The sequence below is a fragment of the Lonchura striata genome, chromosome 34 (assembly GCF_046129695.1).
Source record: "Lonchura striata isolate bLonStr1 chromosome 34, bLonStr1.mat, whole genome shotgun sequence".
Lineage (NCBI taxonomy): Eukaryota > Metazoa > Chordata > Aves > Passeriformes > Estrildidae > Lonchura > Lonchura striata.
In genome coordinates this window covers 1,821,688-1,835,154 of record NC_134636.1, presented here as the reverse complement: position 1 = coordinate 1,835,154, position 13,467 = coordinate 1,821,688, and the positions used below count along the sequence as shown (strand labels likewise).

General features: G+C 56.2%; 2 protein-coding genes across 2 annotated transcripts in view; one reads left to right on the top strand and one right to left on the bottom strand.

Annotated features, from left to right (window-relative positions):
* Positions 1–545: 545 nt before the first annotated feature.
* MPDU1 (mannose-P-dolichol utilization defect 1) lies at positions 546–6,331 on the top strand. Its single transcript, XM_077789523.1, has 7 exons — positions 546–648; positions 968–1,033; positions 2,046–2,178; positions 3,226–3,311; positions 3,408–3,526; positions 4,569–4,679; positions 5,668–6,331. Exons 1-7 carry the CDS (start codon positions 561–563, stop codon positions 5,785–5,787), a joined length of 723 nt encoding a protein of 240 aa, XP_077645649.1. The 5' UTR covers positions 546–560; the 3' UTR covers positions 5,788–6,331.
* A 916-nt stretch (positions 6,332–7,247) lies between these two features.
* DLG4 (discs large MAGUK scaffold protein 4) overlaps positions 7,248–13,467 on the bottom strand; it is a 37,453-nt gene continuing 31,233 nt past the window's right edge. Inside the window, exons 17-20 of the mRNA XM_077789514.1 lie at positions 12,778–12,950; positions 11,526–11,635; positions 9,089–9,180; positions 7,248–7,680 (exon numbers count right to left, since the gene is read on the bottom strand). Coding sequence (XP_077645640.1) covers positions 7,574–7,680; positions 9,089–9,180; positions 11,526–11,635; positions 12,778–12,950 — 482 coding nt within the window. The 3' untranslated portion in view covers positions 7,248–7,573. The remainder of the gene's footprint in view (positions 7,681–9,088; positions 9,181–11,525; positions 11,636–12,777; positions 12,951–13,467) is intronic.

Sequence of the window (13,467 nt, the reverse complement as noted above, 5' to 3'; positions counted from 1 at the left end):
GAGACCCCAGGAGAGGGTTTTAAAGTCCAAAAATCGGGACAGTGATCCCCCCCAAACCCCCGAGATCTGGACTTGGACCCACCCAGATCTGTCAAAGTCCCTCAAAATCTGGGCCTGAAACCCTCTGGAATCCCCCAAAGCCGAAACACTCGAGATCCCGCAAAATTGTGTTCGTCAGCTAAATGTAAAGCTTTAGTGGGAGGATTTAGGAGGGATTTTGGGGGTTCAGAGAGCTCCGGACCCAAAAATTTGGGTGAATCTGGGGGATTTCTGAGGGATGAGGGGGGATTTAAATCTTTAATCGTATTAATAAAAATCTGACCAATCACAGCTCGCCTCGCCGGCGGGAGGCGGAGCTGTACGCCCACTCAGCCAATCGCGTTGCGCAATAAGCCATTGACTAATCGCAGCTGGGTGCAGTTTTGATTGGAGCGAACTTCTCTATTCTAACCAATAGAATTACGGAGCGGGCGTAGGGAGGCGGGACTTTCTGGCGTCTCAGCCAATCACGGCGTGCGCGGGGCGTTTCCCGCCGTTTTCCCCTCAGCGTGGGAGCCGCCATGGAGCCGCTCCGGCCTTGGCTCGTGCCGTTCCTGCTGCCCGAGCACTGCTTCGATCAATTCTTCCTGCGCTTCCAGCTCCTCCATGGTGCCGCGGGGCCGCGGGGGGCGCTCCTGGGGCTTTTCGGGGTCTTGAGCGGGATTTTGGGGCGTCTTTAAGGGTTGTGGGGGCGGCCGCCATTTTGGTTTTGGGCGGGAGTTATGCTCGGCGCCGCCATCTTTGTTTTGGGCGCGGGAAGAGCAGCGCCGCCATCTTTGCTTTGGCTGTGAGGCGATGCCGCCGCCATCTTTGTTTTGGGGGAGGGATGTTCCAAATTTTGAGGAATTTTGAGGAAATTTTGGGGGATTTTGAGGAATTTTTAGGAATTTTGGGGTCACTTCAGCTCAACTTTCTCCTTTCCCTGCAGTTCCGTGCTTGAAAATCCTCCTGAGCAAAGTTCTGGGTTACGGGATCGTGGCGGGATCCGTCCTGGGTGAGATTTTGGGGGGATCTGAGGAGATTTTGGGATCCCAAATTATTTTAGGATAAGTTTGGGGGGATTTTTTTGGGGAACCCTGACCTCTTTTTCCACCCTAAATGAAAATCCTGCAGCTGCTGAAGGTTTGGGGGTCCCTGGGGAGGCATTTAGGGACAATTTTGGGGTATTTTAAAGCAATTTTGGTATATTTTAATGCAGTTTTTGGCTATTTTGGGGTGGATTTTTTGAGTATTTTGGGGTGGATTTTTGGGTTTGTTTTATTTTATTTTATTTTATTTTATTTTATTTTAACCCCGTTTCCCCCCAGTGAAGGTTCCCCAGCTGCTGAAGGTTTGGGGGTCCCTGGGGGGACATTTTTGGACAGTTTTTGGCTATTTTAATGCGGTTTTTGGCTATTTTAATGCAGGTTTTGGCTATTCTGGGGTGGATTTTTTTTGGTTTTTTGGGTTTTTTTTGGATTTTGACCCCATTTCCCCCAGTGAAGGTTCCCCAGCTGCTGAAGGTGTGGGGGTCCCTGGGGGGACATTTTAGGATATTTTAATGCAGTTTTTTGGCTATTTTAATGCGGTTTTTGGCTATTTTGGGGTGGATTTTTGGGGGTTATTTTGTTTTTTTGGGATTTTAACCCCGTTTCCCCCAGTGAAGGTTCCCTAGCTGCTGAAGGTGTGGGGGTCCCGCAGCGGGGACATTTTGGGGTGTTTTTTTGATATTTTAATGCAGTTTTTGGCTATTTTAATGCGGTTTTTGGCTATTTTGGAGTGGATTTTTGGTTTTTTTTTGGTTTTTTGGGGATTTTAACCACTTTTCCCGCAGTGAAGGTGCCCCAGCTGCTGAAGGTGTGGGGGTCCCTAGGGGGACATTTTGGGGTGTTTTTTGGCTATTTTAATGTGGTTTTTGGCTATTTTAATGCAGTTTTTGGCTATTTTAATGCGGTTTTTGGCTGTTTTGGGGTGGATTTTTGGGGTTTTTTTGGGTTTTTTGGGGATTTTAACCCCGTTTCCCGCAGTGAAGGTGCCCCAGCTGCTGAAGGTGTGGGGGTCCCGCAGCGGGGGGGGGCTCAGCCTCCCCTCGGTGCTGCTGGAGCTGCTGGCCCTGGGGGGCTCCGTGGGCTACGGCTGCGCCAGGAGCTTCCCCTTCAGGTTTGGGGCCATTTCGGGGCACCTCGGGGGGATTTGGGGAGTTTGGGAGGGATTTGGGGGGAATTTGGAGGGAATTTGGTGTTTTTGGGGGGGGGCTTGGGGTGGTTTTGGGGGATTTGAGGGGGTTTGAGGGGATTTGGGGGATTTGAGGGGGTTTGAGGGGATTTGGGGGAGGGTTGAGGTGGATTTGGGGTGGTTTTGGGGATTTTGGGGATGATTTGGGGGGTTCTGGCCAGTTTGGGAGGGATTTGGGGGTGGATTTGGGGTGGGTTTCAGGGATTTGGGGGGGGGTTTGGGGAGATTTGAGGGGATTTGGGGGGGATTTGGGGGAGGGTTGAGGTGGATTTGGGGAGATTTGGGGCAGGTTTTGGGGATTTGGGGCAGGTTTTGGGGATTTTGGGGGTTCTGGGGGGTTCTGGCAAGTTTGGGAGGGATTTGGGGGAGGGATGGGCTGGATTTGAGGGGATTTGGGTGGATTTGGGGGGCATTTTCGGGAATTTGGGGGGGTTTTGGGTAGGATTTTGTGGCTTTGACGGAGATTTGGGGGGACCCGGAGGGGATTTGAGGAGGATTTTGGGGGATCTGGGAGGGATTTTGGGGAGTTTTGGGTGGATTTTGTGGATTTGGGGGGATTTGAGGGGGATTTTGGGGAGTTTTGGGTGGATTTTGTGGATTTGGGGGGATTTTGGGGATCTGGGGGATTTTGGGGGATCTGGGGGGATTTTGGGGAATTTGGGGGGGATTTGGGTGGGTTTTGTGGATATGGGGGTATTTGAGGGGGATTTTGGGGAGTTTTGGGTGGATTTTTGAGAGATTTGGGGGAGTTTTGGGGAATTTGGGGAGTTTTGGGTGAATTTTGTGGATTTGGGGGGAGATTTGGGGGCATTTGAGGCACTTTTGGGGCGTTCTGGGTGCATTTGGAGCCATTTTCCCACCATTTCTCACGGGATTTTTCCCCAATTTCGACCTCCTGGGGGATTTTGGGACCTCCCACCCCCGTTTTTGGGGGGTCCTGACCCCCTGGTGACCCCCCCAAAATCCCGGCAGCGCTTGGGGGGAGTCGCTCTTCCTCCTCCTGCAGACCCTCACCCTCCTCTTCCTCATCCTGCACTTCGGGGGCCGCACCGGCCGAGGTTTGTGGGGCATTTTGGGGGGGATTTTGGGGGGGATTTGGGGATTTTGGGGTTTTTTGGGGACCCCTGACCCCCTTTTTGTCCCCTCCCCCCCAGGGCTGGCGCTGGTGGCCGTTTTTGGGGCGTTTTTGGGGCTTTTGGTGTCTCCGCTGACCCCGCTGAGCTTCGTCACCGCCCTGCAGGCCCTGAACCTGCCCATCATCATCCTCAGCAGGGTGGGGGTTTTGGGGGGAAAAAAAGGGATTTTGGGGAAAAGTTGGGGGATTTCGGGAGGATTTCGGGGTTCTGGAGAGGTTTGGGGAGAATAAAAGGGATTTTGGGGGAGAATAAAAGGGATTTTGGGGGGTTTAAAAGGGATTTTGGGGGGATAAAAGGGATTTTGGGGGGATAAAAGGGATTTTGAGGAGGATAAAAGGGATTTTAGGGGGTTTAAAAGGGATTTTGGGGAGGATAAAAGAGATTTGGGGGGGATAAAAGGGATTTTGGGGTGTTTAAAAGGGATTTTGGGGGGGATAAAAGGGATTTGGGGGAGGATAAAAGGGATTTTGGGGGGTTTAAAAGGGATTTTGAGGAGGATAAAAGGGATTTTGGGGGGATAAAAGGGATTTTGGGGGGTTTAAAAGGGATTTTTGGGGGTTTAAAAAGGATTTTGAGGAGGATAAAAGGGATTTGGGGGGGATAAAAGGGATTTTGGGGGGTTTAAAAGGGATTTTTGGGGGTTTAAAAAGGATTTTGAGGAGGATAAAAGGGATTTGGGGGGGATAAAAGGGATTTTGAGGAGGATAAAAGGAATTTGGGGGGTTAGGGGAAGGATTTGGGGGTTCTGGAGGGGTTTGGGGAGGTTAAAGGGATTTTTGGGGGATTCTGGGGGGGTTTGGGGGCATTTAAAGGGAATTTAGGGGCATCCTAAAAGGGATTTTGGGACCCTGTGGAGTTTTGGGGAATCCTGAGTGAAATTTGGGAGGTCTGGGGATGATTTTGGGACAATTTGGGGGTTCCTGGGGAATTTTGGGGGGTCCTGAAGGGATTTTGGGGTGTCCTGGGGAGTTTTTGGGGTGTTTTTTTTGGGATGAATTTTATGCAAACCCCACTGAATTCCACTGGAATTTCGGGATTATTTTGGGCCAATTCGTGGCTTTTTCTCCATTTTTTGGAATCTTTCGAGCTCCTTGATTGGTCAGGGAGGATTTTGGGGTTCCCAAATTTTTGGGAACTCCCCAAAATCCCCCAAAATTCCCCCAAAATTCCTTCCCCCAGCTGATCCAGATCGTCACCAACGCCCGGCAGGGCCACACGGGGCAGCTCTCGGGGGTCTCCACGGGGCTCCTTTTTGGGGGGGCCCTGGCCCGAATCTTCACCTCCCTCACGGTGAGACCCCTCCCCAAAAACCCCCAAATCCCAAAAAAACCCCAAATCCCAAAAAAACCCCAAATCCCAAAAAATCCCGGCTCTTAAAACCCACCCAGAACCCAAAAACCCCCAAATTCTTACTCAAAACCACCCCAAATTCACCCCCACCATGGTGAGACCCCTCCACAAAAATTCCCCAATCCCAAAAAATTTCCCAAATCCCAAAAAAAATTCCCAAATCCCAAAAAAAAAAAAATCCTGGCTCTAAAACCCACCCAGAACACCAAAATCCCAAATTTTTACCCAAATTCACCCCAAATTCACTCAGGGCCCCCCCAAAATTCACCCCACTCACGGTGAGACCCCTCCCCAAAAATTTCCGAAATCCCAAAAAATTCCCAAATCCCAAAAAAACCCAAATCCCCAAAAAAACCCAAATCCCAAAAATCCTGGATTTTAAACCCCCCCAGGATCCCCCAAAATTCCTTTAAATTCCCCAAATTCCCCCTCAAATTCTCCTAAAATCCCAAATCCCCCACAGGACCCCCCAGATTTCCCCCAGGACTCCCCAAAATTCCCAAATTCTCTCCAAAGTCCCTCAAAATTCCCCTCAAACCCCCAAAATTCCATTTAAACCTTCCCAGGATCCCCCAAATTTCCTCAAATTTCCCCAAATTTCCCCAAAAAATCCCCCAATCCTCTCAGAACCTTTTAACTCTCCCCAAAACTTCGATTCCCCCCCAAAATTCCCCCCTAAAATTCCTCCTAAATTCCATTTAAAACCCCCAAATTCCCCCTAAATCCCCAAAATTCTCCCAAAATCCTGAAATTGCCCCGAAAATCCTTTAAAATTTCCAAAATTTCTCCTAAAACCCCCTCAAATCCTCCAAATCCCTCCCCAGGACCCCCAAAATTCTTTCCAAACCCCCGAATCTCTCCCCAGGACCCCCAAAATTCTTCCCAAAGCCCCAAAATCGCCCGAATTTCCCCCAAATTTCCCCTGCAGGAGACGGGGGATCTCCTTTTGGCCTCCACCTTCGCCGCCTCGGCCGCCTGCAACGGGGTCCTGCTGGCCCAGGTGCTGCTTTTGGGGGGCTCCCGGGACCCCCACCCCAAAAAGGAGTGACCCCAAAATCTCCGGCACCCCAAAAAATAAAAATCAAAAAAAATCCCCCCGAAATTGGGATTTTTTTTGGGTTTTCCAGGTGAGATTTCGGGGTGATGCGGAGGCTCTGGGAACCCCAAAATCTCACCTGGAATGGCAGCAAAGTGTGATGGGATCCCCGAAACCTTCCTGGGACCCCCCCAAATTCACCCCAAAATTTTTGGGGGTTGTTGTGGCCCAAAATCACCCCAAAATTGGGATTTTTTTTTTTTTTTTTAGGATGAAAAGAGGATTTTGGGGCAATTCCCATGCTCTGGGGACCCTCAAAATCTCACCTGGGTTGATCCCAAATTTTTATGGGAGCCCCTAAAAACCTTCCCGGGATTCCCCCAAAACCTCAGGGACCCCAAAATTCCCCCCCGGGACCCCCAAAAAATCCTTCGGACCAAGGTGGGGGAGGGGCTGCCCCCCCCAAAATGGGAAATGGGCGTGGCCAGAGCGCCCCGCCCTCTGCCCTCAAATAAATTTGGGGTCCCCCCATTCCAGGGGAGTCTCCCCCCCTTTTCTTGGTCGGTAATTAATTAATTATAATCGGTAATTAGCAATAATTAGGGCGGGGGAGGGGCGCGGAGGTGGCGATGGGGTGGGAAAACCCCGCCCTCCATTCATAAACCCCGCCCTCCATTCACAAACCCCGCCCTCCATTCACAAACCCCGCCCTCCATTCATAAACCCCGCCCTCCATTCATAAACCCCGCCCTCCATTCATAAACCCCGCCCTCCATTCATAAACCCCGCCCTCCACTCATAAACCCCGCCCTCCATTCATAAACCCCGCCCTCCACTCATAAACCCCGCCCTCCATTCATAAACCCCGCCCTACATTTATAAACCCCGCCCTCCATTCATAAACCCCGCCCTCCATTCATAAACCCCGCCCTCCACTCATAAACCCCGCCCTCCATTCATAAACCCCGCCCTCCATTCATAAAACCCACCCGCCATTCACAAACCGCCTTGGCCACGCCTCCACTGAGCGCTCTCGCTTCTGATTGGCTGCCGCTCCCGTGCCCGTTCCCACGCCTCTTTTCGACCCCAAAACCCCCCAAAATCTCCCCAAATTCCAACTCTGCGGGGATCTCCGTCCACCCGCACCCCCAAAATCCCACCCATGACCCCCCCAAATCCCCCTGAGACCCCAAACTCCCCATTTAACCCCGCAACGACCCCTTCCAATCCCAAAAATTCCCTAAAAAAATTTAAATCTCCCAAAATTTCGACTCCCGCTCCTCCCCCCCGCCCAAATTCCCCTCCCATCCCCCCCCAATCCCGAACCTCCGGCGTCTCCATCGCTTTATTCCCACAATTCCATAATTTCTATGCAAAATACTCTCATCTCCCCTCCCCCCCCTCCCCTCTTTTCCCACGCCGAGGGAGGGGGGAGGGGGGGGAGCTGGGGGGGGGGGGGGGAGGAACCCCAAACCCCTCCCCCCCCTCCCCAAACCCCCCCCTCCCCTCCCCCCAATTTTCGGGGCCGGGAGGGGCCGATTCGGGGCCCCTCGGGGCGTTACAAATATAGAGCTTAAATATGTACAAAAAAACCCCAAAGAGTCCAAATTTCGGGGGGCGCTTCCCCCCCCAAAAACCACCGGAGAGGTCCCAAAAAAAAAAAATAAATAAATAAAAAACAAACAAAAAAAGCCACCAAACCCCTCCCCCACCGCGCTGGGAGTTGCCGGCGGGGATCCGGGCGGGTTTTTCCAGTGGATTTTGGGGGGCTCGGGGGGTTTTTGGGGTCCCCCCGGCCCTAGAGCCGCTCGCGGGCCGGGACCCAGATGAACGGTCCTGAGAGGTCCTCGATGACGCGCTTCACTTTGTGGTAAATCTCCTCGAAGCTGTCGCCCTCCACCATGGCTGCGCCGGGAGAAAGGGATTTCGGGGCATTTTGGGGGGATTTTGGGGAATTTGGGGGAATTTCAGGGGGACTTGGGTGGGTGGAGATCGATGAAATGGGGATTTTGGGGGGATTTCGGGGGATTTCGGGGAGTTTTGGAGGGTCTGCGGTGGGTGGAGATGGATGAAATGGGGATTTTGGGGAGGTTTAGGGGAATTTTGGGAGTTTGGGGTGGGTGGAGATCAATGAAATGGGGATTTTGGGGAATTTTGGGGGGATTTAGGGGAATTTCGAGGGGTTTGGGGTGGGTGGAGGTTGATGAAACGGGGATTTTGGGGGGATTTCGGGGATTTTAGGGGGATTTTGGGGAATTTCGGGGGATTTTGGGAAGTTTCGGGGAGTTTCGGGGGGTCTGCGGTGGGTGGAGATGGATGAAATGGGGATTTTGGGGAATTTCGGGGAATTTTGGGGGTTTGGGGTGGGTGGAGATCAATGAAATGGGGATTTTGGGGGGATTTAGGGGAATTTCGGGGGGTTTGGGGTGGGTGGAGATCAATGAAATGGGGATTTTGGGGAGGTTTAGGCGAATTTCGGGGAATTTCGGGGTTTTGGGGTGGGTGGAGATCGATGAAATGGGGATTTTGGGGGGATTTAGGGGAATTTCAGGGAAGTTTTGGTGGATTTAGGGAAATTTCAGGGATTTTTGGGGGGTTTGGGTAGGTGGAGATCAATAAAATGGGGATTTTGGGGGGATTTTGGGGATTTGGGGAGATTTTGGGCAGCTCTGGGGGGGTTTGGGGTGGGTAGGGACCTTTCCAGGTGGGAATAAAAAGGGATTTTCGGGGAATTTCTGGAATTCTGGAGGCGTTTTTGGGGTTTCTTTGGTTCTCCCGGGCTGGGTTTTGGGGATTCCCAGGTGTACCCAGGTGTGCCCGGGTGTAACCCAGGTGTGCCCCAGCTGTGCCCAGGTGTAACCCAGCTGTGCCCAGTTCTACCCAGGTGTCCCCAGCTGTACCCAGCTGTGCCCAGGTATACCCAGGTGTCCCCCAGCTGTGCCCAGGTGTACCCCAGGTGTCCCCAGGTGTACCCAGCTGTGCCCAGGTGTGCCCAGGTATACCCAGGTGTCCCCCAGCTGTGCCCAGGTGTACCCCAGGTGTCCCCAGCAGTGCCCAGGTGTACCCAGGTGTATCCCAGCCATACCCAGGTGTGCCCAGCTGTGCCCAGCTGAGCCCAGGTGTATCCCAGCCATACCCAGGTGTGCCCAGGTGTGCCCAGGTATACCCAGGTGTCCCCCAGCTGTGCCCGGGTGTACCCCAGGTGTGCCCAGGTGTGCCCAGGTGTGCCCAGGTGTATCCCAGGTGTATCCCAGCCATACCCAGGTGTGCCCAGGTGTGCCCAGGTGTGCCCGGCGGTGCCCGGCGGCCTCACCCGAGAAGCACTCGGTGAACTCCTGCTCCAGCTTGGTGGCTCTGTCGAACGCTTTCCGCGCCTGCTCCTCGCTCACGCGCTTGGAGATCTCCCTGCGGGGACACGCCCACGTCCAGGCCACGCCCACCTCACCTGGACACGCCCACGTCCAGGCCACGCCCACCTCACCTGGACACGCCCACCGCACCTGGACACGCCCACTGACACACCCACCTCACCTGGACCGGCCGGGACACGCCCACGAGCCCCGCCCACACCACAACGTCATTCACAAGAGGCCACGCCCATTCACCTGGCCACGCCCATTCACCTGGCCACGCCCACCTCACCTGGACACGCCCACCTCACCTGGACACGCCCACTGACACACCCAGCACACCTGGACACGCCCACTGACACAACCGCCACACCTGGACACACCCACTGACACACCCACCACACCTGGACACACCCACTGACACACCCAGCACACCTGGACACGCCCACTGACACACCCACCTCACCTGGACACACCCACTGACACACCCACCTCACCTGGACACACCCACTGACACACCCACCTCAACTGGACACGCCCACTGACACACCCACCTCACCTGGACACACCCACTGACACACCCACCTCACCTGGACACGCCCACTGACACGCCTGGCACACCTGGACACGCCCACTGACACACCCAGCACACCTGGACACACCCACTGACACACCCGGCACACCTGGACACGCCCACTGACACACGCAGCACACCTGGACACACCCACTGACACACCCGGCACACCTGGACACGCCCACTGACACACGCAGCACACCTGGACACACCCACTGACACACCCACCACACCTGGACACGCCCACTGACACACCCGGCACACCTGGACACGCCCACTGACACACCCACCACACCTGGACACGCCCACTGACACGCCTGGCACACCTGGACACACCCACTGACACGCCTGGCACACCTGGACACGCCCACTGACACGCCCAGCACACCTGGACACGCCCACTGACACACCCACCACACCTGGACACACCCACTGACACACCCGGCACACCTGAACACACCCACTGACACACCCGGCACACCTGGACACGCCCATTGACACATGCAGCACACCTGGACACACCCACTGACACACCGAGCACACCTGAACACGCCCACTGACACACCGAGCACACCTGGACACGCCCACTGACACGCCTGGCACACCTGGACACGCCCACTGACACACCCACATCACCTGGACACGCCCACTGACACACCCGGCACACCTGGACACGCCCACTGACACACCCACCACACCTGGACACGCCCACTGACACACCCACCACACCTGGGCACACCTGGACCGGCCGGGACACGCCCACGAGCCCCGCCCACAGCACAACGTCATTCACGAGAGGCCACGCCCATTCACCTGGCCACGCCCACCTCACCTGCCAATCACACCGCCCCACCTGCTGGGTTGGAGGCCACACCCATTATGCAAATCAGACACGCTCGTGCAACAGGTGGCCACGCCCCCTCCTGCCTCAGTTTCCCCTTCTCTGTGCCCGAGCCACGCCCCTAAAACCCCTCAAATACCCCCCAAAATCACTGCCCAGGTGTGCCCAGGTGTGCCCAGGTGTGTGCCCAGGTGTGCCCAGGTGTGCCAGGTGACTCACAGCACGTTCTGCAGGGATTTGGGCCGGATGAAGATGGCGATCGGGTGCCCCAAATCCCCCCAAAATCCCCCAAAATCACTGCCCAGGTGTGCCCAGGTGTGCCCAGGTGCCCCCAGGTGTGCCCAGGTGTGCCCAGGTGACTCACAGCACGTTCTGCAGGGATTTGGGCCGGATGAAGATGGCGATCGAGTGCAGCTGCGCCCCATAACCCCCCCAAAATCCCCCAAAATCACTGCCCAGGTGTGCCCAGATGTGCCCAGGTGTATCCCAGGTGTGCCCAGGTGTATCCCAGGTGTGCCCAGGTGTGTGCCCAGGTGTGCCCAGGTGCCCCCAGGTGTGCCCAGGTGACTCACAGCACGTTCTGCAGGGATTTGGGCCGGATGAAGATGGCGATCGAGTGCCCCAAATCCCCCCAAAATCCCCCAAAATCACTGCCCAGGTGCGCCCAGGTGCCCCCAGGTGTGCCCAGGTGTGCCAGGTGACTCACAGCACGTTCTGCAGGGATTTGGGCCGGATGAAGATGGCGATCGGGTGCCCCAAAACCCCCCAAAATCCCCCAAAATCACTGCCCAGGTGTGCCCAGGTGTGCCCAGGTGTGCCCAGGTGTGCCCAGGTGTGCCAGGTGACTCACAGCACGTTCTGCAGGGATTTGGGCCGGATGAAGATGGCGATCGGGTGCCCCAAATCCCCCCAAAATCCCCCAAAATCACTGCCCAGGTGTGCCCAGGTGTGCCCAGGTGTGCCCAGGTGTGCCCAGGTGACTCACAGCACGTTCTGCAGGGATTTGGGCCGGATGAAGATGGCGATCGGGTGCAGCTGCGCCGCCTGGAGCCGCCGCACGGCGTTGGCCGACACGTCCAGGATGCAGTGCTTGCCCTGCGGGTGGCACAGGTGAGACCAGGTGTGCCCCAGGTGTGCCCAGGTGTGCCCCAGGTGTGCCCAGGTGTGCCCCAGCTGTGTCACAGGTACCCACATTCCCCCCCAGACACGTCCAGGATGCAGTGCTTGCCCTGCGGGTGGCACGGGTGAGACCAGGTGTGCCCCAGGTGTGTGCCCAGGTGTGCCCAGGTGTGCCCCAGGTGTACCCAGGTGTACCCAGGTGTGCCCAGGTGTATCCCAGGTGTGCCCAGGTGTGCCCAGGTGTGCCCAGGTGTGCCCAGGTGTATCCCAGCAGTACCCAGGTGTGTGCCCAGGTGTATCCCAGTAATACCCAGGTGTACCCAGGTGTGCCCAGGTGTGCCCAGGTGTGCCCAGGTGTGCCCAGGTGTATCCCAGGTGTGCCCAGGTGTGCCCAGGTGTGCCCAAGTGTATCCCAGGTGTATCCCAGCCATACCCAGGTGTGTGCCCAGGTGTATCCCAGTAATACCCAGGTGTACCCAGGTGTGCCCAGGTGTGCCCAGGTGTGCCCAGGTGTACCCAGGTGTATCCCAGGTGTACCCAGGTGTGCCCAGGTGTATCCCAGCAGTACCCAGGTGTGCCCAGGTGTATCCCAGTAATACCCAGGTGTACCCAGGTGTGCCCAGGTGTGCCTAGGTGTGCCCAGGTGTATCCCAGGTGTATCCCAGGTGTATCCCAGGTGCGCCCAGGTGTGCCCAGGTGTGCCCAGGTGTATCCCAGGTGCACCCAGGTGTGTGCCCAGGTGTGCCCAGGTGTATCCCAGCAGTACCCAGCTGTACCCAGCTGTACCCAGCTGTATCCCAGCTGTATCCCAGCAGTACCCAGGTGTGCCCAGGTGTGCCCAGGTGTATCCCAGGTGTGCCCAGGTGCACCCAGGTGTGCCCAGGTGTGCCCAGGTGCGCTCACCTGCTCGGCCACCTCGCGCACAGATTGGACGCTGGTGCCGTACAGGTGGCTGTTGTACTGCCCCGCCCCAGGTGTACCCAGGTGTGCCCAGGTGTGCCCAGGTGTGCCCAGGTGTATCCCAGGTGTACCCAGGTCTATCCCAGGTGTGCCCAGGTGTGCCCAGGTGTATCCCAGGTGTATCCCAGGTGCACCCAGGTGTGCCCAGGTGCGCTCACCTGCTCGGCCACCTCGCGCACGGATTGGACGCTGGTGCCGTACAGGTGGCTGTTGTACTGCCCCGCCTCGATGAACTTGTGGCCCTGGATGTCCTTCTCCATCCGCTCCCGCGAGGCCACGAAGTGATAATCGCGCCCGTCCACCTCGTACTCGCGCTTGGGCCGCGTCGTGTCTGCAGGTGAGACAGGTGAGACACACCTGAGACAGGTAAAAACCCCGAAATGTGGGATAAATGTGGGATAAATGTGCCCCAGGTGTGCCCAGGTGTGCCCAGGTGTGCCCAGGTGTGCCAATCCACCTCGTACTCGCGCTTGGGCCGCGTCGTGTCTGCAGGTGAGACAGGTGAGACACACCTGGGACAGGTGAGACACACCTGGGGCAGGTAAAAACCCCAAAATGTGGGATAAGTGTGGGATAATCAGGGCCCAGGTGTGCCCAGGTGTGCCCAGGTGTGCCCCAGGTGTGCCCAGGTGTGCCAATCCACCTCGTACTGGCGCTTGGGCCGCGTCGTGTCTGCAGGTGAGACAGGTGAGACACACCTGAGACAGGTGAGACACACCTGGGGCAGGTAAAAACCCCAAAATGTGGGATAAGTGTGGGATAAATTTGGGATAATCGGGGCCCAGGTGTGCCCAGGTGTATCCCAGGTGTGCACAGGTGTGTTCCTGATGCCCCCAGGTGTATCTCAG